Here is a 24,099-nt window from a genome sequence, read left to right on the forward strand (position 1 = left end):
CTATTGAGGACCCACTGTGTTCCCAGAACTAGAATACGAGATACAACCTTGGCTGAAGTTGCTATTTGAGACTACAGGATAGTACGTGACAACTAGAGAACGATACTGAACAATGTACAAAGAAGCGCTAAGTTATAAAATTGCTGCAGATGTTAAATTAGAGAAGGAAATCCATGTGAATTAAGTAGGAAGAATTGCCTAAGCAGAGACACTGAGACCAGAATTAGCTCAGGATATGTGAGGACCTCAAAGGACTGGGTCCTGTGAGCTTCCAAGGGCAGTGTATTTGAAGCAACTTAAAGTTCTTTTTTTAATAATCGATCACTTGTCTTTAAAAACTTATTGGGGGTAGGGGTTGGGGTGGGGAGGAGGGGTGAATAGGCAGAGCAAAGAGGATTTTTAGCTAGTGACAAAACTCCATCACCATAATGATGGATACATGTCATTATACATTTGTCCAGACCTATAGAATGTATACACTAAGAGTGAACCAGATATAAAGTATTGACTTTGGGTGATCATGACATGTCAGTGTAAATTCATCAGTTGTAACAAATGTCCCACTCTGATGGAGGGGGTGGTGTTGGTGATAAGGGAGGCTGTGACGTTTGGGGGGGGTGTAGATGGGAAATCTGTACCTTCCGCTCGACTTTGCTATGAACCAAAATCTGCTTTAAGATTTCATCTTAATCCAAAAAAGAAAACCTCACAGAAACGTTAGCATCTTGACTTCATATTCTTTCCTTGGCCTACTGTTTTCATCGTAGAACTTTTTTTCTTGTCTTTAAGATCTACACTCGTTCTGTGCTTGAATCCATTGCTTCACCAGCAGCACCAAATAAAGAGGTCGCACCACCTTCTGCAGAGAATGCCAATTCCAGTACTTTGTATAGAAACACAGATCGGCAAAGGAAAAAATCCAAGATGACAGATGAGGAGATCCTAGAGAAGCTAAGTGAGTTTTTCTTTTTGCCATCATTACTTTCTTCATGGGATGGCTTCTCAAAAAACGTTTAAACTGGAAAACCTGATCCTTTAAAAGTTTGGGCCTGTTTGCATAAACTCTAGGCCCCCTGAAGTCAAAAGATGTAAAGTTTGGCACTTGCTGTGTATTCCAGATCACTCCTTCCCCCACACTCCAAATCTGACAGAAGCTAAATATTTTCACTTGAAAAGATCAATTAAGGTGATAACTTGCCATAATGAATCAAACAATAAGCTTTATTTTAAGATGACACTCCCAAAAGGAATAAAATAATCTGGTGACATCTTTTGATCATCGCCCAAGGTCTCCCAACTGATCTGTCATGATAAGTAAGTCAACCTCAAAGCCCAACACGGTCAATCAAACCAGCAGCCACAATAATACAGCCTCTTCCCTTAATTTAGGCGCATTTCTATGTGGAGAAGGGGGCAGGGCCAGCAAATGCTAGCAACCCTCCCACCCACAGTGTCATTTTTGTGTACCTACTTGTGCATATACACTGACTCCAGTTTGACAAAACAGCCCTCTTTCGGTGAGCTTTCTGGGTCAAGGAGGTCTAAGAAAAATGCATTGTCTGCTGAAAAGAGTCACAGGTCTGTGAAGCACATTCGTTAAGCTCATACTACAGAAACATCTAACAAATTTCTACTTGTAGGCAATTGGTGCCCCCAGTGTCACTAACTCCTACTCATCCTTCAAAACCCAACTCAAAAGTTGCCTCCTCAGGAAAGCCTTCTGTGCTTCTCCCAGTCTGAGTTAAGGCCCCTCTTCTTTGCTGCCTTTATGGCAACAAGTCACACCGTACTCGTCCAATCTTTCACTTAGGCTGTGAGCTCCTCAAGGGAAGACACTGTGTCTCCCTTTCCTGTATGTCCAGCTCCTAATAAAGTGCTTAGAACATAAAGGGACTTAACAAATACTTTTTGAGTGAATGAATGAAAAAATGAGCAAAAAGTGTACCTTTACTGAGTTCCTACTTGTCTGTTCCATGCAAGAATTTTTGGAGGGAAGCATAGAAAAGCAATTTCCTGCTATCGAGAAACTTACAATTTGATTTGGACGATAAGATTCGATAATGTGATACAATTAGAGCGTAGGAAGCCTTCTTGTTCATGCAAATTTCCATCTAAAAGGCCTCAGAAAAGAAAGAGAGCAGTGCCAGCTATAGGCCACAGGGAGACTCTGCAGAGAGGGTTGTGGGGCCGTTTTGCCTTTCCAGGAAATACTTGGCAACATGTGGAGACCTGTTTATAGTCACAACACAAGAAGTGCTCTATCTAGTAGATAGAGGCAAAGGAGGCTTCCAAAATCTCTACAATGCTAAGGACAAGCCTCCCTCCTTGCCCCTCTGCAACAAAGAATTATTCAGCCCAGAAGGTCAGCAGTGTTGAGGTTGAGACATTCTGAGCTAGAGCTGTTTGGAAAGGCAAAGTTTCGGGTTGCAGCTGGCACTGAGCATTTGGAGCTGGAATCACTCGACTTCAGCCAACTGACTTTGCTATACATGATTAAATATGCCTGTAGTGCTAATACCTACTATTTGCCATACTAACAATAGTAATAACTCCCATTTATGGAGCAGTCTCTGTGCTGGCCACTTTACATACATCAGAACGTTTACTTTTCTTAATAAGCCCTTGTGGTAGATTTCAACATCCTTATTTTACAGATCAGTGAGAGCCTCAAAAAGAGGCTAAAGCGACCAAGTCACCAAACTAATGAGTGGCAGAGCCAGAGTTTGAACTCAAATCTGTTTACCTTCAAAGGTTACAACTCGTTCTGTTACCCACTTTGCTTCTGTGCATCCCTACTGTCTGTATATGTAAAAGGGAAGGAAAAAGAAAGAATTGCCTGGGTAATTTCAGTTCAGTTATTCAGACTGTTAACCTCAACTCCCCCCCCACCCCATTTTGTACACAGAGACACGACCTATGAGATTTGATCAGACTTTTAAAATCTAACAGCATCGCTTTAGTAAAAATGACTGTTACCGGCATTTGTTTCAAATCTTAATTGATTTATTATAATTAAAATGCATTTTTGGTTTTTTTACATTCAGTGACAGAGAAACAAGCATTCTTCTCTTGGGCCAAAATCCTGCAGTATTTGCACACTGCAATGGCCCTTGAGCTCGGGCCTTCCTTTTTTTTTTTTTTTTTAATTTTGTAATGTTTATTTATTTTTGAGAGAGAGACAGAGTGCGAGCATGGAGGGACAGAGAGAGAGGGAGACACAGAATCTGAAGCAGGCTCCAGGCTCCAAGCCGTCAGCACAGAACCCGATGCGGGGCTCAAACCCACCAACCACAAAATCATGACCTGAGCTGAAGTCAGACGCTTAACTGACTGAACCACCCAGGTGCCCCTGGTCTTTTCCATTGGTCGTTTATTCTGCCCTGCACTGAGCAACGTGATGGAGAGGGGAAGACGACATTTGATTAAGAATTAAGTGTTTTCTCCTCTGTTGGAGAATGCTCGGGCCTCGAGAGACTCATTTTCTCTTGGGCCACTGGACCACCGATGACTGCCGGCCCTACCTTGTGCTTCCAGATATTGGCAGGGAGAACCTGTAGAAAAATGGCAGGGGGGAGGGTACTTTTCACGGAGTGGGTCCAGGCTGAGCTATTCTGCAAAGTCTGAAAAGTGGGGTCTTTCTTGCTTCTGTTGCACCATTGCCCTCTGTGTACCCCCTCTCTGCCGTGTGCTTGCTGTATGACTTTAGACGATTTATTGAACCCCTCCGAGCCTCAGTTTCTTATCTGTCAAAAACCATAACTACATTTCAGGACTGTGTCTATTGGATGAATTTTATGTAGCTCAACTATGACTAAGAGGAAAATATTGGAGCCAGAAATGACCAGCCCATTGCTTGTGTTACTTTGAGCAAGTTATTTAACTTTCCTTGACCTCTTATTCCTTGCCTCACAACCCACCCCCCCCCCCCGCCAAAAATAGGGGTTGTAATAAAAAATAGCGTTATAATAATTAAATGAGAATAATGCATGTAAAAACCTCAACAACAGTACCTGGTACACAGTAGGAGCTCAATAAATGACAATTACTATTTTATTACATGAGTATAAAGCCTTGATAAGACAATAGGACAGGCTTTGGAATGAATCATAAGGAAGTCTAAGTTCTAGGCCCACACTCGCTGTGTGGCTTCAGGCAAATCACTCAACTCCTCTGAATTTTAGTTTCTTCGTTTGAAAAATGGAGGTACGGGCGCCTGGGTGGCTCAGGTGGTTGGGCATCCAACTCTTGATTTTGGCTCAGATCATGATCCAGGATCATGGGATCTATCAAGCCCCGCATCAGTCTCCACGCTGAGCGTGGACCCTGCTTAAGATTCTCTCTCTCCTCCCTCGGCCCCTCTCCGCCACTCACATGCTCTCTCTCACTCTCTAAAATGAAAAAAAAAAAAATCTCTTCAATTTCTAAAAAGAAAAATGGCAGTAATAATAGTACGAATGTGACAGGGATTTTGTGAGGACTAAACAAGGTAAAGTATGTACGACCCCAAGCACAAGAAAGAGTAGTATATAACTCTGATGTTTTTTGCAAAATGAGAGCAACTGGATTTTGTGACACGAAAAATTGGAGCGTGAGGTCTTCCAGCGGGACGGAATGTTTGAAACCAGAAATAATCCAAGACGTATGGTCCCTATGCAGCAGTCACTGGGGGACCTTGGGATCAGGCCCCTGTTGGAGCTTCGGGAAGGAGTAAAGGACCCTGTGCCGAGAAGCCAAGGAGAGGAGGAAGGCAGACAGAGCGCTGGAGGAATAGCCCACAGCCCATCCCAGAGCGGACCCTGCCATAAGCACGGGGAAGTAGGGAGAGCAGGCTCAGGGATCCAGTGACTGTGAGGTGGGCAGCACAGACCACAGAGCCGCCCAGCTATTCCTCTTCGGCGCAGATGCTGATTGTGGGGGCCAGACCATGGGATCATTAATAGCTGAAACAAACAGATCATCTTTCAGTTTTACACAGACAGATAGCCTGGGTCTGGCTTGTTCGTTGTGGTCTGTCTGAATCTGTTGGAAACTAAAGAAACCCCTACATGTTAGAAGTTCCAAAAGGCGCTGTCAGCGAAAATGTGCAACGCAGGAAATTTGTCTTGGGCCCCATAAGTCACCTCCGCTTCTTGTCCCTCCCCTTCTCCCGCACCGCCCGCCCAAGACTTTTCTTTCCCCTCAGAAAGGACTAATAGTAATTTCGATAATTCTTTTGCTTTTTTCTCAGGAATCAAAACCTTCGGTCTGTAAGGGGCTAATAATCTTTTCATGGTTGGAGTTCAACTTAGCTTAATATGTAGGAAAATACATTGATCGGCTTTCCTGCCACTGAAACCACATCACGGACCCGATTTTCAAATACTACTATTTAGTGATTTCTTAAATCCTTATACTTTACAATGAATAGTTTGTGTCTTATTTAAGAATTTGCCCTGGCAGGAAATTGTTCTGGTCTTGCTCTCGGGTTTTGTTTTGTTTTTTTTTTTCTCCTTTTTGATTTTGAGTAGCTGATTTTTGTCACTTTCCCCCCCTATTGTGTCACAGTGGGCTTTTTCCCCTTTCCTTAGTGTAATGTATAAAAAAGCAAATTACAGTGGCTCTGATGAAAGAGGTCACTTGAAAAGCTTGTGTTGTGACTCGGAATCGTAAACAAGACCTCCTGTGTACTTGCCTGACATCAGTAGATGGCAGCACGCGCTCTCCTGTGAATGGTAATGGGTGTGGAGAAGCCATTTTATCTGAATAGCAGTTCAGAAGCAGGAGCTCATCAAAATGGTTGTCTTTTGGTAAATCCTCATGAAAGGATTTATTTCCAGTTGTTTTTTTTTTTTTTTTTTTTTTTTTACTCTGCATACCAAGGAAATAAAGGTTGAGTAATTTACTACCATAAAACCTCATTAACCAAACCCTGCCAATTGAAATTGGTCGTAATTCAGAAAGCGGCTTGGGCTGAAGCTTATTTGCTTTTTGTTCAGTCTATGGAAAAGAATTTGCTCAGCAACTTAATAGTATAACTTTTTTAGAAGACTATAAACTCCTAAATGAAATGATGGTTTCAAGTGATTTTGAAATTATCATTTCATTCAAAAGAAAAAAAAAAAAAAGCAAACGTCCAGGCCCTTATCCATTAATTGCTGACTTGAATAAGGATAATTAGTTCTCAATGATGTAGAGATCTGTAAAACAATTTGAAATGTGAAGTGGCAATTCAGAAACTTAAATTGGTGGCATTCTATAGCAATAAATCAAGTAAAATACCTTCTCCAGCCCCTGTCTTAAAATATGGGGCAATTTCAAAAGGAAATTCCCAACTTTATTTGAGTTTACTTCAACAGACATCTATTGAGCAACTAGTGTATTTCTCACACAACATTATATAAGGAGGTACTGAGGATAGAGAAATGAATGAGCAGTGACTCTTGTTCTTAAGATACAGTCTGTAAGGGGACATCAGATACATAGAGATGGATACATGGTGTATTAGGTATAGAGACACAGACTAAGTGCAAAAAGAGAGACCGAAAGAGAGAGAGAAGGTACAGTACTAGAGAGAAGGGGAATTATTAATGTTATTCAAAACAAGTCAGGGAAGGCTTCCTAGAAGAGGCGCCATCAAAGCTGACTTGAAGCATGAAAATTGGAACTTGAAATTTAAGAACATTCCAGGCAGGAGGATGGCATGTGTAGAAGGTATGAAGGCACATGCCTGGGAATGCTAACTTATTCAATGTCACTTGAATATAGAATTAGTAGGTGGGCAGTAGGATTGCAGTCTTGAGAGAGGAAGCTCAACTGGAAAGCAGGAGCATGAGTTGCAATTTGGCATGGTCAAAACATGAGGTTCTAGTGGTGAAGTGGGGAAGAGGAGATGGGAAAATGAAGCAAGAATCAGATATGAAGAGCCTTGTACCCCATACCAAGGAGTTTGAGCTTTACCCTGGAGGTGTCAAGGGAGGCTCTAGGACCCGTGAACCAGGGAATCACATGATCGGTTTTGCATTTAGAGCCTCCTGCCAGAGAGAGGTGTGGAGCCTGGACTGGAGTGTGAAGAGGCTGACGGTTGGGAGTACATTTAGGAGGCTGTTGCAATAGCCTGCCCAACCAGAACAGTAGTAATGAGGAGGGTCCACATTGCATAGGTATCTTTTTTTGAGAGAGAGAGAGAGATCGAGAGCAGGGGAGGGATGGAGAAGGAGTTATATAGAGGATCCCAAACAGGCTCCACACCATTAGCAAGGAGCCCGGCACTGGGCTCGATCTCACGAAATGTGAGATCATGATCTGAGCCAAAACCAAGAGCCGGGTGCTTAACCTACTGAGCCACCCAGGTGCCACAGAAAAGGTATCTAGAAGGTAAACAGACATAGTCTCAAGACTCAGTGGACAACTGCATTGGGGGAGTGGAGGTGAGGGATGAATCAGAGATGACTTCCGGGTTTCTGACTCAGGCTACTGAGTAGACAGTTGGTAGTACCACGGACTGAGATGAGAAATGCAAGAGAAAAAGAATTAGAACAGCTCACACACTGTCTATGTCTTATTTAACTTCACTGAAACATGGAGCCCTATTATAAAAAACAAACCTCCACCACCACCACCAATAAACCTAACAGTTTGATGAGCAGTCCATGGCTGAAACTTTTTTTTTTCAAGGTATACCATCTACTGGTAGGTCTGAATTTACATGGGGTGTTGTTTGTAGCACACAGTTTAGCACTTGAACGCGCACTTTCTTGTTCTCGTGAATTTAGTCAACAAATATCTGTTCAGTGGTGGCCATTGATCTAGGCACTGAAGTTACAGGGATGAAAAGACAAGGTTCCTGCCCTCAAGAAGGAACATGGAAGTCTCATTAGAATGATCAGAGGAGAATTCACAAAATAGGATGGCTTTGGAATAATGTTTAAATAATAAATAGGAATTCATGGGTTCGCTAGGAAAGGGAAAGGGGGAGCATCTGCAGAGACCTAAGCCTTGGATAGTGATACCATTACTAGGGTGTAAAGTAGGAGGGATGGAGAGTAGAATTCTATGTGGTCAGTCTGGTTAGATAGGAGTTAGATGGTGTTAGACGGTAAAGAGCCCTCTGTGCCAGACTGAGATTTGAATTTGATTATGTAGCAAGGAGAAACTTTTGAGGAATTATAAGTAAGAGTGAAATCATTCTGAAGTAGGGTGACCATACATCTCAGTTTATCCAGGACAAACTTAGTTAGTGAATTATATGGTCACCCTGTTCCAAAAGCATTGCGAAAGATAATTAGAGAAGGTAGCATTTCGAAGTAGGTAATGACTAGTGCAATTGTTTGGGCAAGAGATGTTAAGGGCCGGAACAATGGCAGTGGCCATGGGCGTGAAGAGGAAGGAATGAATAAGAGTAACAATTAGGAGGTAGAGTCTATAGATCTTCTCTTGATTAGTTCATGGTGTAAATCTTATCTTCCTGACTCTACACTTCTTTGGAACAGGGGCCATATTAGTAAGCTATAATTCAAAGGTAACAATAATGATATGTTTGCTTAAAAGAAAAAAAAAAAAAAACGAAGGGAGAGCCAGAGGCATGCAAATAAATTATTCCCTTCAAGGTAGTCTGCTTGAGAAGCTGAACCCATATTCCCACGGTGCTGCTATGGCCCGGAATTTTTCTGCACCCATTTGAACACCATTTGAAGAATCATACTTCCTTCGGATTTATTCCGAGTGGTGGCAAATATTCATCCTCTGAGTACTAAATTTGATATTTTGAAATAACAAAACCAATATTTTCTCCCAGAGTCAAAACATGATAAATTAATGTTTTTTTTTTTTTTTTCCTGGGTGGTTTATAACCTTCCTCTACAGTGTTTGGAACAATCCGTAGAAACACAAGGTAGATTGGTGGTTGCCTGGGGATGGGTTGGGAAACCAGGGCAGGGGGATGAAGAGTGCTAACAGGTACAAGGTTCCATTTTGGGGATGACCAGAATGTTCTAAAATTAGATCCTGGTGAAATTTAATAAATTTGCACAACTCAAAAAATTTACTGAAAACCATTGAATGGCACACTTAATTTTTTCCTGTTTAAAAAAAAATGTTTTACACTGTTTTTGCTGCATCCCACATAATTTGGTAGGTTGTATTTAATTTTAATTTGGTTCAAACTATTTTTACATTTTTCTTGAGGTATCTCCCTTCACACAAGTCTTATTTAAATACCTTGAGATTCTCTAGTCATCTTTCTGTTCACTGAACTTTTATTTGCATCCATTATGATTAAAAAAGGCATTTTGTATGATTTCAATCTTTTAAAATGTAGTAAGACTTGTTGCCTAACATACGATCTATCCTGGAGAATGTTCCATGTGCACTTGAGAAGAATGTGTATTCTGCCATTGTTGGGTGAAGTGTTCTGTATCCGTATTAGCTCCAGTCAATCTATAGTGTTGTTCACTATTTCCTCGTTGATCTTCTCTCTGGTTATTCAATCCATTACGGAAAGTGAGCTATTAATTAAAGTCGCTGACCAGCATCGTGTTGCTGTCGATACCCCCTTTCGTTGCTGTCAGCGTTTGCTTCGTATGTTTGGGAGCACTGGTGAAATCATATTCGAGTAAAGTTGTTGCAAAATGTCTGGAGTGCAAGTAGGGCCCTGGGTTTGGGAATGTAGATTTTCCAAAACCATGAGTCTCATTACTTTGTGATTAGACTTTGTTCTTTATGAGCCCATCACCCTTATCACAGTACTGGGAACATAATAATTGCTCAATAGAGATTTGTCCAGAAGAACTGGATGTGATGTAGCTCTCAATTTTACTCCAGTTCAGAGAAGATTGTGATTCTATTAAATAGTGCACACAAGTCCTTAGATGTTTTTATCTCCTAGTCTACCATCTCCTTTTATGGGAATTTTTTATAAATGTTGAGTTGTGTCCAGTCCTTTTTGTTTCCCAAACATCATCAATTTTGAATATAAAAGCAGCATGGGTTATTACAACTACTTTAATTAATGTATTACTGTGTGTTACTTTAATAAAATGTATTATTACCCATGTAAATTACAGAAATTACATGGGAATATCACTCCAATGTTTTGTCATGGACTCGGGCATTGTAATTTTCAGTATGAAATGAAGGGAGATAAACCAATTTAAATCTTTCTCTCTCTCTTCCTCTCTCCCCCCACCCCAAACACAGGAAGCATTGTGAGTGTTGGTGACCCAAAGAAAAAATACACAAGATTTGAAAAAATAGGTCAAGGGTAAGTGATTGTTATTTGAAATATCAAAAGATAAGCACCAGAGACATACCTTCGCATTCAATAGCAGCCTAGCTTATATTCCTGTTCTGCATTCTCAATATTGGGCTTTCTAGCTGACAGACTGACTGTTAATTAAGCTAAGAATACATCCTGCTGGAATCCGCAGGAATATTGGGCCAACAATGAAGTGTTTAGGGACATTTGAATCCCATATGGTTAGAAGATTCAAACTGATTTCTCTGGAAAAGTAGTAGAGGCATAGAAACCTCTAACTTGTGTGAAAACCCCCTTCCTGCCTGTCCCCCCTACATCTGTATGGATGTTATGCTTAAGATCCTGTTTCATTGTCCAATTGTTAAGGGCCAGAGTGGAGGTAGGGAAGGTCCTTACTGAGAAGTCCAGAGGCAGGCAGAGTTGACTGCTCAAGTAAGAAGGAAACAGATTAATCATTCCTAAATGAGATAGAGTACATCATTTTCACTTAGTATGCTTGTTAAGAATAAAGATCTCTAAGCCCTACCGCCAGAGATTTGATTCAGAAGTCTGGAGTGGGACCCAAGAATCTGAACTTCGGGGAAGTTCCTCAGGAAATCCTGATCGTCAGCTAGGCAAGGGGACCCCACGGGGCCGAATCATTCACCAGAGCTAAAGGTGGGAGTCATCGGTTCTATAAACTGACTCTAACTAGGCATGTTTCTCAGACCTCAATGTGAAACTGATCATGAGCGCCCGAGTAGGCTACAAATGTTTGCAACAGGGAAACGTTTTGTTTAAAGACAAATGAGTGCTCTTAAGAGAGGTCCTTAAATGGGGGATGGGACAAGATAATTAGATGCATCAACTACTCTACGCCGCCAGGAGCCCAGATGGTACATCTCCAGAGGTCTCCTGGCTAAGAAGGAAGGGGTACTGCTAATGTGCCCACAAAATTATGCTTGCCCTGCAGCCAGCGGAGTCTCTTTTCTTCACGTACTTTGCTGCTTTTCCTTGGACTCTTACGTTCAGAAAATTATATATTGTACAGAAGCTTGACGAATTTTCTCGATTTTTATCCTTTATTTCTTTTTTTTTTTCCCTCCTAGCTTCTGTACTAAAGTTTCTTTTGAAATTGCCAACTTATCTCAGGAAATAAGGGAAAGCGTTCGTTAGATATTTTGGCTAGGAGGTAAGAAGGGCACTTGTGGGGAATGTGCCTGATGGGAATCAAGGTAAGAAAACCATAAGAGGGAGACAGAAACTCAGGGAAAAATATATGGCCATCGTTGTTCTTCCAGTGGAAACCATAACACGGCTGTATTCGAAGTTTCTAGAGGCCAAAATGCATACCTATGTGTGCTTTTGCTTCTTTGTCATTTGATATCACTGGTATTCTCTGTTGCTCATAAAAAAAGGACTTTTGTGGTCTCTAGCGATGCCCGTCACCTATCCAGTCAAATAGTATTTCTGCCCCTCACTCTAGAACAGTGCTGTCCGAATAGAACTTTCTACGATGATGGAGATGTTCTATATTTGTGCTGTCCTGTACAGTAGCGGTAGCATGTATGGCTGTGGAGCACTTGTAATGTGTCTAAGGCAAATGAGAAACTATATTAATTTAATTTAATTTCTTTGTTTATTACTTGTTCATTGAGCACCAACTATGTGCCAGGTACTTTTCTAAGCACTAGAGAAACAGAGCTAGGTAATGATGTGAGCCCTCAAGGAACTTACAGTCTATAGCTGTAAATGCCTAACAGAGGGTTACATAGGGTGCAAGGAAGAAGACATTAAGATAAGTCTATTCACCTCACCAAAGTGCAGGGCAGGGCTGGCTTCTATAGCCATTATTTCCTACCTGGAGAGAGAGGCGGGCAGAGAGGGAGGGAGACCCAGAATCCGAAGCAGGCTCCAGGCTCTGGGCTGTCAGCACAGAGCCCGATGCAGGGCTCGAACCCACCAATCGTGACATCGTGACATGAGCCGAAGTTGGACACTTAACTGACTAAGCACCCAGGTGCCCCAAAAGTTGCCTTTTAGATTTTATGATAATCCGGTTGGGGTTTTGGTGGAGCTAACAATAGGAAGGGATACACAATCCACAGAGAAGCAGCATTTCTGATCTTTGCTGTTCAGTATGGTAAGCATGTGACTGTGGAGCATTTGAAATGTGGCTAGTCCAAACTGAGATATGCTGCAAGTACGAAATACGTGTTCATTTCAAAAACTTAGCATGAAAAAAGGGTGAAAAATATCTCAGTAATAAATTACATTTTGGTTGCCTGTTGAGATGGTATTTTACATGCCTTGTGTTAAGTACGGTGTATTCTTAAAATTAATTTTATCTTTGAAACTTTTTAGAGTATAGCTCCCCCCATATTTAAAATACGGCTCACATTATATTTCCAACGGGCAGCTCTGCTCTAGTTGCAGACTTAAATAGGAGCTATTTGTTTATTTATTCAAAAATCAGGGTTGGTTTTTTTTTTTTTTTTAGCTGTCTTTTGGGGAGTGGGAAGTGGAAGATGTTATAATTCTGTTTTGCTTGCTCTTTCCCACTAAGACCCAACTGAGCCAAAAAAAAAAAAAAAAAAAAAAAAAAGCATTGACTTTAAAAAAGAAAAAAGTAGGAGATGGTTTCGAATATCTCCCAGATACCAGGTAATGAAGCAAGACCGATTTCGCCAAGAACAAACGTGAGGCTGCCAAGGAACTTTGCATACTCCAAAGACATTTCCCCTCCTAGTTATTTATGCTGCTGACCTCTGAAGGTGCAAAAGGAAAGTTCTGTATTTCTGCCTAACTTTGTAAATCCTCTGTAATCCAAATTGAAAAGTCAAATCCCGCTTGCCACCGCGGAAAGGTCTGTTTTAAATTCCCAGCCAGTTCATCATTTTAAAGAATGTTGAACCCAGTAGATTGTTCACTCATATGCCCAATTAAACTTCTAAATACATCCTTAGAGGGTAGGAGGTCATTTTATTCCTCCTTTTGTCTCCTGGGGTGTCTATCACAGTGTTTTTGTACTTTAGTAGCCCCCCTCAAAAAGAAAAAAAGAGGAAACAATTTTGTACAATTTTGGTCAACAGCAAGAGTTTCCTTGGCCAAGGTCAAAGACGTACAGAGCTTCTCCTGTCTGCCTCTCCCATCTCTCTGGATCTGTTTTTGCCTCAATAAATATTTGTGGAACAAACAAGGAAATGTTTGTTCTTTTTAGCTCTCCTTTCCCTCCGTCCTCTGTGCTTTCATATGTACATATATGTCCATCTTGTTCTTTCGGTCCTCTGTCTCTCCCTCTCTCTGTCTCCATGTGTCTCGATCTCTTTTTTCTTGTAATAACTCGTTCTGATTCCTTATTCTTTGGGTATTTGTGTGTGTTGCACGTCTGCCTTTTTCGTTCATGTTGGCTTCATCTTCCACTGCCCATTTTCCAAACCCAAACGGTAGTAATATAAAATCAAGATGTGTTTCTAAGTGGCTTTTAAGATAGAAGTAACTTACGATAGAAATAACCAGAATCTATTCATTTGCTGTGATTTCAGCTTGTATTTAATTGACTAATTTTGGTTTTTCATTTTTAGTAGATTTGTGTTCTCCGTTCTCCATTTTTCAAGTGAATGAGCAAAATATGGATTTATTTCTCACTAGACCAAAAAAAGAAAACCACTTAAATTAATTTTCCTTTTACTTAAATTGCTCTCAATGGATTTTTTTTTTCCCATGAATGATTGGCCTGAGTTAGACAAATGCGTCTCTGCTCTCAGTATATAGGGTTTTTATTTTCTTTTCATTAAGCCTGTTTTTTTTTTTTTTTACTTGTTTTTGCTTTACCTGTTATAACGGTGAAATTCAAACCTGTGTCAGGAATCGTTTGGTGCTAGGAATAATCAGCCCCAGTATTCCAGTTTCAGTCAGCTCCAGGGAACACAGCAGCTTACCCCTGGGAGCCGGATTTGAGAAGAACCTCTCCATTAATCACCCTCATCTACTTGGAAAACTGAATTTTTCCAGTATGGGCTTCTGCCATTATTTCACCAGGTTTCTGTGAAGGCTAAAAATGACATTATTTCACCAGGTTTCTGTGAAAAGTGTTCTATCATTGGCCACCAAATCTGGATGTTTTGAGCAGATGTATGTGAAGTTTAGAAAAAGAAACGGAAGGAAAGACAAGAAGCCGGGCACCTTCCAAATTGCCATTAACAGCATGAGTCTGTCAGAAATCTATCCGGTGAAGGCTTCAGAATCTTCACTCTGTGGGATAGTTAATTAAAAGAACTTGTTTAGCAAAGGGGGTGGAGCGAGACAAGAAAATCAAATATTTAGTTTCAGTCAACAGCTATCACTGGCGAGCCTGTGTAATTCTCGAAGAGGCAGCAGCCGTGTCCCTACACAGGGCTGAATTTAGTAACACCAGCAACTGTCCTCACAGGTTCCTCATTAACGTATTTGAATTTGTTTTTACGGCCTTTTCCTAAACGAGAGTGCACTGAGAGGCAGACCCCCTTTCTCTCTCGGTTTCACGTTTGCTCTCTCTTCACTGTAGTAGACACACATTTTTGAGGACACAACTCAGAGGCGGTTTGGGTCCAGTTTAACACATGACTTTTCCAATTCAGTGAATTTTTCCTGAGTGCGGACTACACGTGACGCACGGAACAGAACACAGTAGTTAAGACCCGGGTTCTGAGAGTCACGGTAACCTCTGTGTTCACCGTCTTTCTGAACATCTGACGGGGCAAAAAGGAGAGTTGGATCAAGGAATGAGCAGGGACCCCCTCACCTCCCTCCCAAACGTGTGTACTTTTCGCCCACAATTTTATCCACATGTTTTTCTTCACCGCCCTCTCCCCCACAGACCTCTCCCTGGCTGCCTTGGCCCTAACTGATCTTTTCTGTCTTCAGGCCTGAATCTTACAGCATGCATGTATACATCACTCATATCTAAGCTTGCCTCGCCACGTAAAATCGCTTGAAACTGGGAAAACCACGGAGGAGCGAAGGGATGGTTTGGGGAAACCTTGAAGAAAAACAAAGAGCCCAGATTCCGAGCTCAGAAGTCTGTAGGCCAATTAGTTAATTTCCGAAAACATCAGTGTTGTCGTTCGTAGCACACAGAAGGCCCATACCTCATAAGGTCGTGAGATGCGAAAAAGGGAAGGCACTTAAAATTTTTTGTAATGGTTATTTGTTTTTGAGAGACAGAGAGACAGAACACGAGCAGGGAAGCGGCAGAGAGAGAGAGAGAGAGAGGGAGACCCAGAATCGGAAGCAGGCTCCAGGCTCCGAGCTGTCAGCACCAAGCCCGACGCGGGGCTCGAACTCATGAACCACGAGATCATGACCTGAGCCAAAGTCGTGCGCTTAATGGACTGAGCCACCCAGGCGTCCCGGGAAGGCGTTTAAAGTACTTAGTGCAACACATGACACATAGGGAAGTGCTCAGTAAATGTTAGGTATTATTAGAGGTGAAAGGTGCACCCACGGCTACTGTTCTGTAGAGCAGAATACACTGAGGAGTGCTACATAATTACAAAGAGCTATGGGGACATGTGGATGGAGAGGAGGGACAAATCCTTTCTAGCCAGGGAGAGGGGATAAGGAAGGATCCTTAGAGAAGGGTGCATTGGAATAGTGACTTGAGAAGGTATAGGATTTAACAAGTGGGGATTATGGGCAGTTCGGTTGGGGAAGGAAACCAAATGAACACCGGCTTCGGGCTGTGGTATCGCTAGGGCCTGCAGCGGTGTCTGGCATAAAAGAAATCCTTAGCCACTGTTTGGTGACTGCGTATCAAAAAGACCAAAAGAGGCAATCAGCAGCACCAGTCTCATGGACAGTCAAACGTCCAGTTTGACCGGGGAGTTAACAGGAAATCATGCTAAAAAAGACCTGTCCGGACTGTGTTATCAAACAAAGTGAGAGATACAAGATGCACTGTAATTTGTATTCGTTTGGATAGTTTTTTTAAGTACGTTGTACTTGGACATGGTGTAACCCTCTGAAGATTCACAAGAGTAGGCAGTGAAAAGTCAACGTCCCTCCAACCCTTGTGCCTTTGCCTCCTTGTATAGAGGAAACCTCCGGAAATAATTTGTTACTGGTTTCCTAGGTAAAACTCTCATACACTCTCTAAGCACACACACACACACACACACGCGCACACACACACACACACACACACACACGTACTCATACATCATGTATACTTGGATAAAAGGTCACACAATGACATAATTAAAAAATATATATTTATTATTATTGAGAGAGAAAGACAAAGCACATGAGCGGGGAAGGGGCAAAGAGGGGTGGGGGAGGGAAAGGATCCAGAGTGGAGACTGTGCTGACAGCAGAGGGCCCAATGTTAGGCTCGAACTCATGAACTATGAGATCATGACCTGGGCTGAAGCTAGCCGCTTAACTGACGGAGCCACCCAGGCGCCCCCAATGACATAATTTTTAAAAACAGTTTTTTTACTTATCTGAACATGTAAACTGTTAGATACACAAATGATGAATGTCTATTTATGATGTTTAACTTGCTAATCACTCTTATTTATATATTTCAAACCACACATTATATGGGGCACCTGGGTGGCCCTGTCAATTAAGCATCCAACTCTGTCTCAGCTCAGGTCTTGATCTCAGGGTCATGAGTTCGAGTGCCGCGTTGACCTCCATGTTGGGTGTAAAGCCTACTTGAAAAACCAGACAAAACCCCCCCCACACACACATTATATAAAATAATGTTTACGTTGGGAGAGAGTTTTCTACTCTCGCATTTCCTGAGTATAATTCAAAATCTTAATGTGCATCTTTAACATCGTTTTTGTAATCACTAGAGCCCTGCTTTGAGTCACCCAGCAGCTATCCAAGTACATCATCTGAATCTCCTCTAACATCTTTAGATACAATATTTTTGAATCCACTGCTATTGTGTCCCTGGATATTTTATTTCTGGTTGCAGTTACCCACCCATATAACATTTACATGATTGTTTTGCAGGTGTATATTTAGATCTTCACATCGTAACTCTCCGTGATACCACTTTTTATTGTATTTTTTTAGGTTTATTTATTTACTTACAGCTCCCTGGGGAGGGAGGGAGCAGAGAAACAGAGAACCCCAAGCAGGCTCCACACTGCCAGTGCAGAGCCCAGTGTGGGGCTCAAACTCATGAATCATGAGATCATGACCTGAGGCGAAATCTAGAGTTTCTAACTTGCACAAGAGTAGAGAGAATTCTACAAAAAACCTCCATATTCTTATTGGCCCAATCCAATAGTTATCAATATTTGAATATAATCACAATGCCATGGTAACACCAACAAAATTCAGCAATCCCTTGATGTCATCTAAAAGCCAGTCTACTCTCAGAGTTCCCCAGTTGTGTCAAAAATGCAGTTTTTATAGTTGATTCATTCAAATTAGCATCCAGAAAAGATCGACATATCGTGTCTCTTAAATCTCCGTGCTTTAAAGCATTTCCCCTTCTTTTTCCATTCCCACTGATGGATTGACTAAATTAGTCATTGTACCACTTTCTGGATTTGTCTGTTAGTTTCATTCAATGTCCTTTAACTTGCTCATCTATTACCTGTATTTCCTATCAGTGGAAGTTAGTCCTCAAAGCTTAATAAGATTCAAGTTCAACCTTTGGCAACATTCCTTCATAGGTCGGTTCTATGTATTTCATATTATATCAGAAGGCACACAGTGTCTGATCATCCCATTTTTCAGTGATGAATAGATTGATCAGAAGGGTCAGTTGCGGGGGGCACCTGGGTGGCTCAGTTAGTTGAGCATCTGACTCTTGGTTTTAGCTCAGGTCATGATGTCAGCTCATGGGATTGAGCTCCTCATTGGGCTCTGTGATGAGTGTGGAGCCTGCTTGAGATTTTCTCTCTCCCTGTGGCCCTCTCCCCCACTCACACGTGCTCTCTCTCAAATAAATAAATAAATAAATAAATAAGAACAGTCAGTGGGGACTCCGTGTCCCGTCTAGTGCAAAGTTCTTCACCAGCCTTTCATCTAATGGTTTCATCTATTGGTGACTATACTGCCCAAATCAATTATTAAATGAAGGGTTACAAAATTGTGTTTTTATTTTTTTAAGTTTATTTATTTTGAGAGAGACAGTGCAAGTGGGAGAGGGGCAGAGAGAGAGCCAGCACAGAGCCCGATGCAGGGCTCGAACCCACAAAGCTGTGAGATCATGACCTGAGCCAAAACCAAGAGTTGGGCACTTAACCGACTGAGCCACCCAGGTGCCCCCAGATTGTGATTTTCTAAAACTGTCATACCTTCTACACTTTATTACCTGCAGTGCTTTTGTTGAAAAGAACTTTACCTCATCAGCTGGGGGTCTTTGGTTACTCTGAAATATAGTTCATACAGGCAAATCAAGTTAAATGCTTAAGTTTTAATTGCCAATTTCAGTGTAAGGAGTTGGTACCTGAGTTACATCCAGAAGTGTCCTATGAGGGGTGTTTTGATTTTAAGTGACAGAAGGAAGCATTTTCTTTTATGAAAAAAATTTTATAAGCTCACTGGCCTTTATATATTGAATCCATTTCAGTCAGTTGTATTCACTGTTGTATTTGATGTTCAAACTCTCCTATCGTTGGCTAATGGGTGCCCTTTTCACTGCATTAATTTTGAAAGTGACCTTTACAAAGCTTGTTTATGACATCCAACACTTGCAGTTCTGATCATACCTTCAGAAATAATTTATTTACATCCTTTCTTTCCAATTCTGACAGATATTCTCTATGAGTATCCAAACTGGCATTGATTGAGAATATTTCAACCTAAGGTGTCAATCCCAAATAGTACTTTATGGATAAAAACAAATGAACATGAAGAATGACCATATTACAAGAGAGATTTTATAAGGATTTGAATATAAGGCAATTCCCCTTTTTCCTGAGGAAAAAACTGGGGGGAGCGGATACCATATCTTGTATTTGGGCACATGTGGTACACATCTGTGTGTATTTGTGCATGTACACATGTGTTTGTTGTAGGTATATTTTTAACGCAGGTGGTAACATGTGATAAATCTCCTATTTTGTTCTTTGCCTGTTTCTTACAGATGGTTTTGTATCAGTACCTCATTCTTTTTAACAGATGTGGTGTTTTTTTTTTCTGGATGTACCATAATATAGTTAATCAGCGCCTCATCAATGGATGCTTAGTTTGTTTCCAGTATTTTGCTCACATAAACAAGGCTTCAGTGAAGATCTTCACAAAGAAACCATTTCATACATATGCAAATCAATCATTAGGTTAAACTACTGAAAGTGGAATTGTTACATGAAAGGATACTTTCTTTATAAATTTTTTAATGTTTATTTTTGAGAGAGAGAGAGAGAGAGAGACAGCGTGCAAGTGGGGGAGTGGCAGAAAGAGGGAAACAGAATCCGAAGCAGGCTCCAGGCTCTGAGGTGTCAGCACAGAACCCAACATGGAGCTTGAACCCAGAGGTGTGCGGTCATGAGCTGTGAGATCATGATCTGAGCCGAAGTCAGATGCTTAACTGACTGAGCCACCCAGGCGCCCCACGAAGGGATACTTTTAATGGCCAAGTTGCCCCCCACCATAGAGGTTGTTCCATGTGACATGCTGACTAACAATGTACAGGAGTGCCTGTTGGCCCACACCCTACCACCGCAGCCCCATTAATTTATTTGGGAATCTAGGATTATAATAAAAACTCATACACACACTGATTTCCAAAAGGGAGAACGTTTAAGAAGGGGCTCTAGGGGCGCCTGGGTGGCTCAGTCGGTTAGGTGTCCGACTTCGGCTCAGGTCATGATCTCGCAGTCTGTGGGTTCGAGGCCCACGTCGGGCTCTGTGCCGACAGCTCAGAGCCTGGAGCCTGCTTCGGATTCTGTTGTCTCTCTCTCTCTCTCTCTCTGCCCCTCCCCCACTCATGCTCTGTCTGTCTGTATATGGCAAACAAAAGGCTATATTGAAGGATCCACTGACCAACAGAATCTGTGTCTGTATGATGCCAAAGTACCTCGGTGGTATACCGCGTCTCTTTGTAGATTACACGAACCCCGCAGCTAAATTTGTCAGAAAGCGACCATGGCAGCACTGCTTGAAACTGATTTCCTCCCGTGAATAAGGACGTTTGGCCACAGGGATTTTGTCCAACGTCTGGATCTTTGCCAATCGTATAATTTTATGGAATGATATGATCAAGCCATCAGTAATTGCAGGTAAACCTCTTCTCTCGTTGTTTTGCAAGACTTCAGTCCCTGTTCCCCTCAACTCATTTTCATTTTAAGGCTTGAGAAAGCAAATATATCATGTTAGGCCTTTCTCAGACTAATCTTGGCTACCCAGTGAGGAGCCCTCTTCTTCTGCCTCTGACATAAAGTTCCCATATGGAAGATGAATCGTTTTGAAACTTGTTTCTTAGAGGACTTGATGAATAACAGCTTGTTTAGAGAACCTGACAAAGGGGCGGAAAGCATAGAACTCGGGGATAAGTGCTGAGAATAAAACCTCTGACTTGTCTTGCTTTGTTCAAGAAACTATGCGCAAGAGCCTAAGTGGTGTCTAGTGTGCTTACCCAAGCGATTCTTTGGGTAGGACCACCCAAAGCAGAAAAGTATTTGCTCCCTCATCGGATCTGTTTTGGGCTATACAAGGTAGCGCACAGCTAGGAGGCACTAAATAGATGTCGTCTGAGCTTTATAATAGCCTTTGTGATGAAGGAGATTGGGAATACATTAGCATTTGTGAAGAACAATGTTTATAGAGCACTGGAAGATGCTCTTTGTTCTAGTTATTGCTCTTAAATGCACTGTGTTGTGTGCTGTCCCTTGTAAAGAAGGATGATGCCACTCAATCAGCCACCATTAGCAGGGCTTACACTTTGTTTTTTTTCCAGCCATAGTAATGAGCTTGTATGAAGCCGCCAGCCCCCCTTTCCTGTCTAGGCCGTCTTGAAACCAATGGCGTGCACTGTGTGAAACGGCTGGTTAGGCTTCATGTTGGCCTTTCCAGGGATTAAAGCCTGTAACTGTGGCCTCATTATCACTAGACTGTAACACATGGAGCTCCCTGGCCCCACACCCGTAATGTGTTACAGCTCTATTTAAAATTAGATGACCACGGATACTCTGGGGACCGTCATGCCCTAGCAAAGGAACAGAAAATTCCCTGTTCCAGTCTATAATTCTAGTAAGTAAAGACTGGACCACCTGGTCCCGGCTCCATTCTGGGTACTTAGAAAGGTACTTTGACAACATGATCTGTACAAAACTTTATGGTGGTTGTTTTTTTTTTTTTTTTTAATTTAGTGATACATTTTTAAGAGGCAAACTACACAAAAGGAAGCACTGGAACCCCCTCTGAAAGAGCTGTTGCCTGAGTGGTGACACTGTTCATCACCATTCCTGAACACAACAGGGCATGTGCCTCAACCAAATGAGTAGATGTACGGTAGTATTGGACCATATGATATCTAGGTATTTTTATGACAGGTGCATTAGTATAGCAAGATAAGGGCCTACATGTAGTAACTGTGTTTTGAATACTCAGCAGAACAGAAAGTCCCGCCCTAAGAACTAGCCCACTCTTGGCCACATGAGCAATCTTAATGGAGTCTGAAAACAAAAGAACCATCTCCTATTGTTATGCCAAAGGAATCAAACCAAGTTGTGCAGGGGCAAACTAAATGGCTTACAGAGGGGGCATGCGGACTAAGTTAAGCAGGAAATTAGAGGCAAGAGAAATATTTTAGGCAGGCACTTTCGCAGACTTTAGGAAGTACCACGCTTGCCCTTAGCATTGATGTAGAAAAGCTAAAGATCTGTAATGGAACATGAAATGGTAGTTAAGAGCGTGGACTGTGGAGTCCAACTAATGCATTTGTGAGTTCAGCTGCTGACAAACTGTGTAACCTTGGGCAGGTTACTTAGCATTCCCCAGTTCCAGGTTCCTCATTTGTAAAATTGTATAGGGTGAGCCGCGAGATCGCCCATTTGTAGAGAGCAAGCAGAGTGTAAGGTTCAATAAACAAGATGGCCTTTTCTAGCAGAAGTAGGAGTAGATGTAAAAAAACAACCATCCTTGGGGCACCTGGGTGGCTCAATCGGTTAAGCGTCTGACTTCAGCTTGAGTCATGATCTGGTGATTCACAGGTTCACGTCTCATGTCAGGTTCTGTGCTGACAGCTCGGAGCCTGGAGCCTGCTTCAAATTCTGCGTCTCCCTCTCTCTCTCTCTCTCTCTCTGCCCCTCCTCTGTTCACGCCCTATCTCTCTCTCTCTCTCAAAAATAAGTAAACATTAAAAAAAATAAAAAAAAAACCATCCCCAGTGTGGATTAAATCCCTGTGACCTCATTAGCATCATATTTATGCTTATAAAACCTTAAATGTGAATATCGCCCTATCCTTCTGGCGCCCTTGCTCTTACTACCATGAGGCTCTCCTTGGATCTCCCTGAGCTCTCTAGTCGTCTTGCCCTCTTCCTGTTCTCTTAGTCAATGAGCTTCCTTCTAGCCTCACTTGCCTGCCTTTCTTTCCCTCCTCAAATCCATTTCCATGCTGAAATACGAGTGATTTATCTAAATTATAAATCTTACCATGCTGTGGCTCTGGCAACTACTCATGATCATGGCTTGACATCGGCTCTTAGCAGGAAGCATCAAAACCTGATGAAGATTGCTGATAATTAAATGGACTTGTCTTGGGAGGAAAAGGGAAAAACAGTGCATTGTTTGTTTCTTTCTAGACTCTTTAGGCTAGATGCCAATGTTTCCATTTGAGTACTAAGTGCTTGGCCAGGTCAAGAAGAAATTGTTGATGAAGTATCTAATGTGATGCCAAGAACCCAGCAGTACTCATCACGCTGTAATTGATGATGAGGCCCAACAGTTGAGCAATCTGTTGGTTTAATATTCTTGAACCATCGTGGAGGTTAACTGAAATATCTCTTGCTCAAAATTGGGAGGCTTTTGTTACTTACTAGCTGTGTCATCTTGGGGCACATTCATCCTACTCTCTTGGCTTCAGATTCCCCATCTTTAATGAAGTTAAACTGGATGATCTCTCTTTTCCCTTGAGTCCTGATAAGGCATGCTTTCTTTATACCATCTGAGTGACTGAGGTTTGGAAGAAACAAAAACCCCATCATAAACAAATGTTCCCCCCATTGCAATCTGGCTTCAATATAACTGGAATGGAGAGATAAGAGAGATCAATGTAATTAATTGGCATAAAAATTAAATTGACAGTGTTGACCATTTTGGCCCACCAGCCCAATATACTCGAGAACTGGGAGTTTTAACTTTCATATTTGTTAGTTTGATTCCTGGCATTCTTATGTCCCAAAATGCTGCATGGAACTGCCTTTTTTTTTTTCTTAAAGTGATTGATTGATTGATTTTGTAAAGATAGCTTTGAGATACTTCAACATAGCCCAGGCTATTATAAGGCCCATTTTGGGGGGAATCAGTGTGACATGTTTGTTGGTTCAAAGATTGTTTCTTTAGGAGTATACACTACTGTGCTTCCCTCTTACAAGGAAAGTGCTTCCCAGCTTCACCACGAAGGATCCCTTCAGTTATTTGTTTTTATGAACTCCAGGACATGAATAATTAAAAGTATTAGACCATATTATTAAACAATAGCTTATTTCTCAGACTTTGTTAGGCAAACACTGTGTAACTGCTGCTTAGAGCTTTTGATCAGTGAGCTGTGCAAGGTAATCAAAAGTTATCATTCTAGCTGAAAAGCAATGTATTTCTTTGAAATGAAGCAATGAAATCTTTTCTTATGAAAAAATGATATTTTAATTAGTTCCACCTTAGGTAAATGTAAAATTCCTGTTAGGAATTTGGAAATCAAATATCTTGGAAACTCCCAGA

The 24,099-nt window shown here is 41.6% G+C and overlaps 1 protein-coding gene across 23 annotated transcripts in view; it reads left to right on the plus strand.

Annotated features, from left to right (window-relative positions):
- The window catches only part of PAK3 (p21 (RAC1) activated kinase 3), a 250,077-nt gene that overhangs the window by 195,953 nt on the left and 30,025 nt on the right, over positions 1–24,099 (plus strand). For all 23 annotated transcript variants that reach the window (XM_045472395.1, XM_045472391.1, XM_045472388.1 and 20 more), the window contains 2 exons: positions 790–955; positions 10,174–10,237. In XM_045472395.1, coding sequence (XP_045328351.1) covers positions 790–955; positions 10,174–10,237 — 230 coding nt within the window. The remainder of the gene's footprint in view (positions 1–789; positions 956–10,173; positions 10,238–24,099) is intronic.

Source organism: Leopardus geoffroyi, chromosome X, assembly GCF_018350155.1.
Source record: "Leopardus geoffroyi isolate Oge1 chromosome X, O.geoffroyi_Oge1_pat1.0, whole genome shotgun sequence".
In the NCBI taxonomy this organism is placed as follows: Eukaryota; Metazoa; Chordata; class Mammalia; order Carnivora; family Felidae; genus Leopardus; species Leopardus geoffroyi.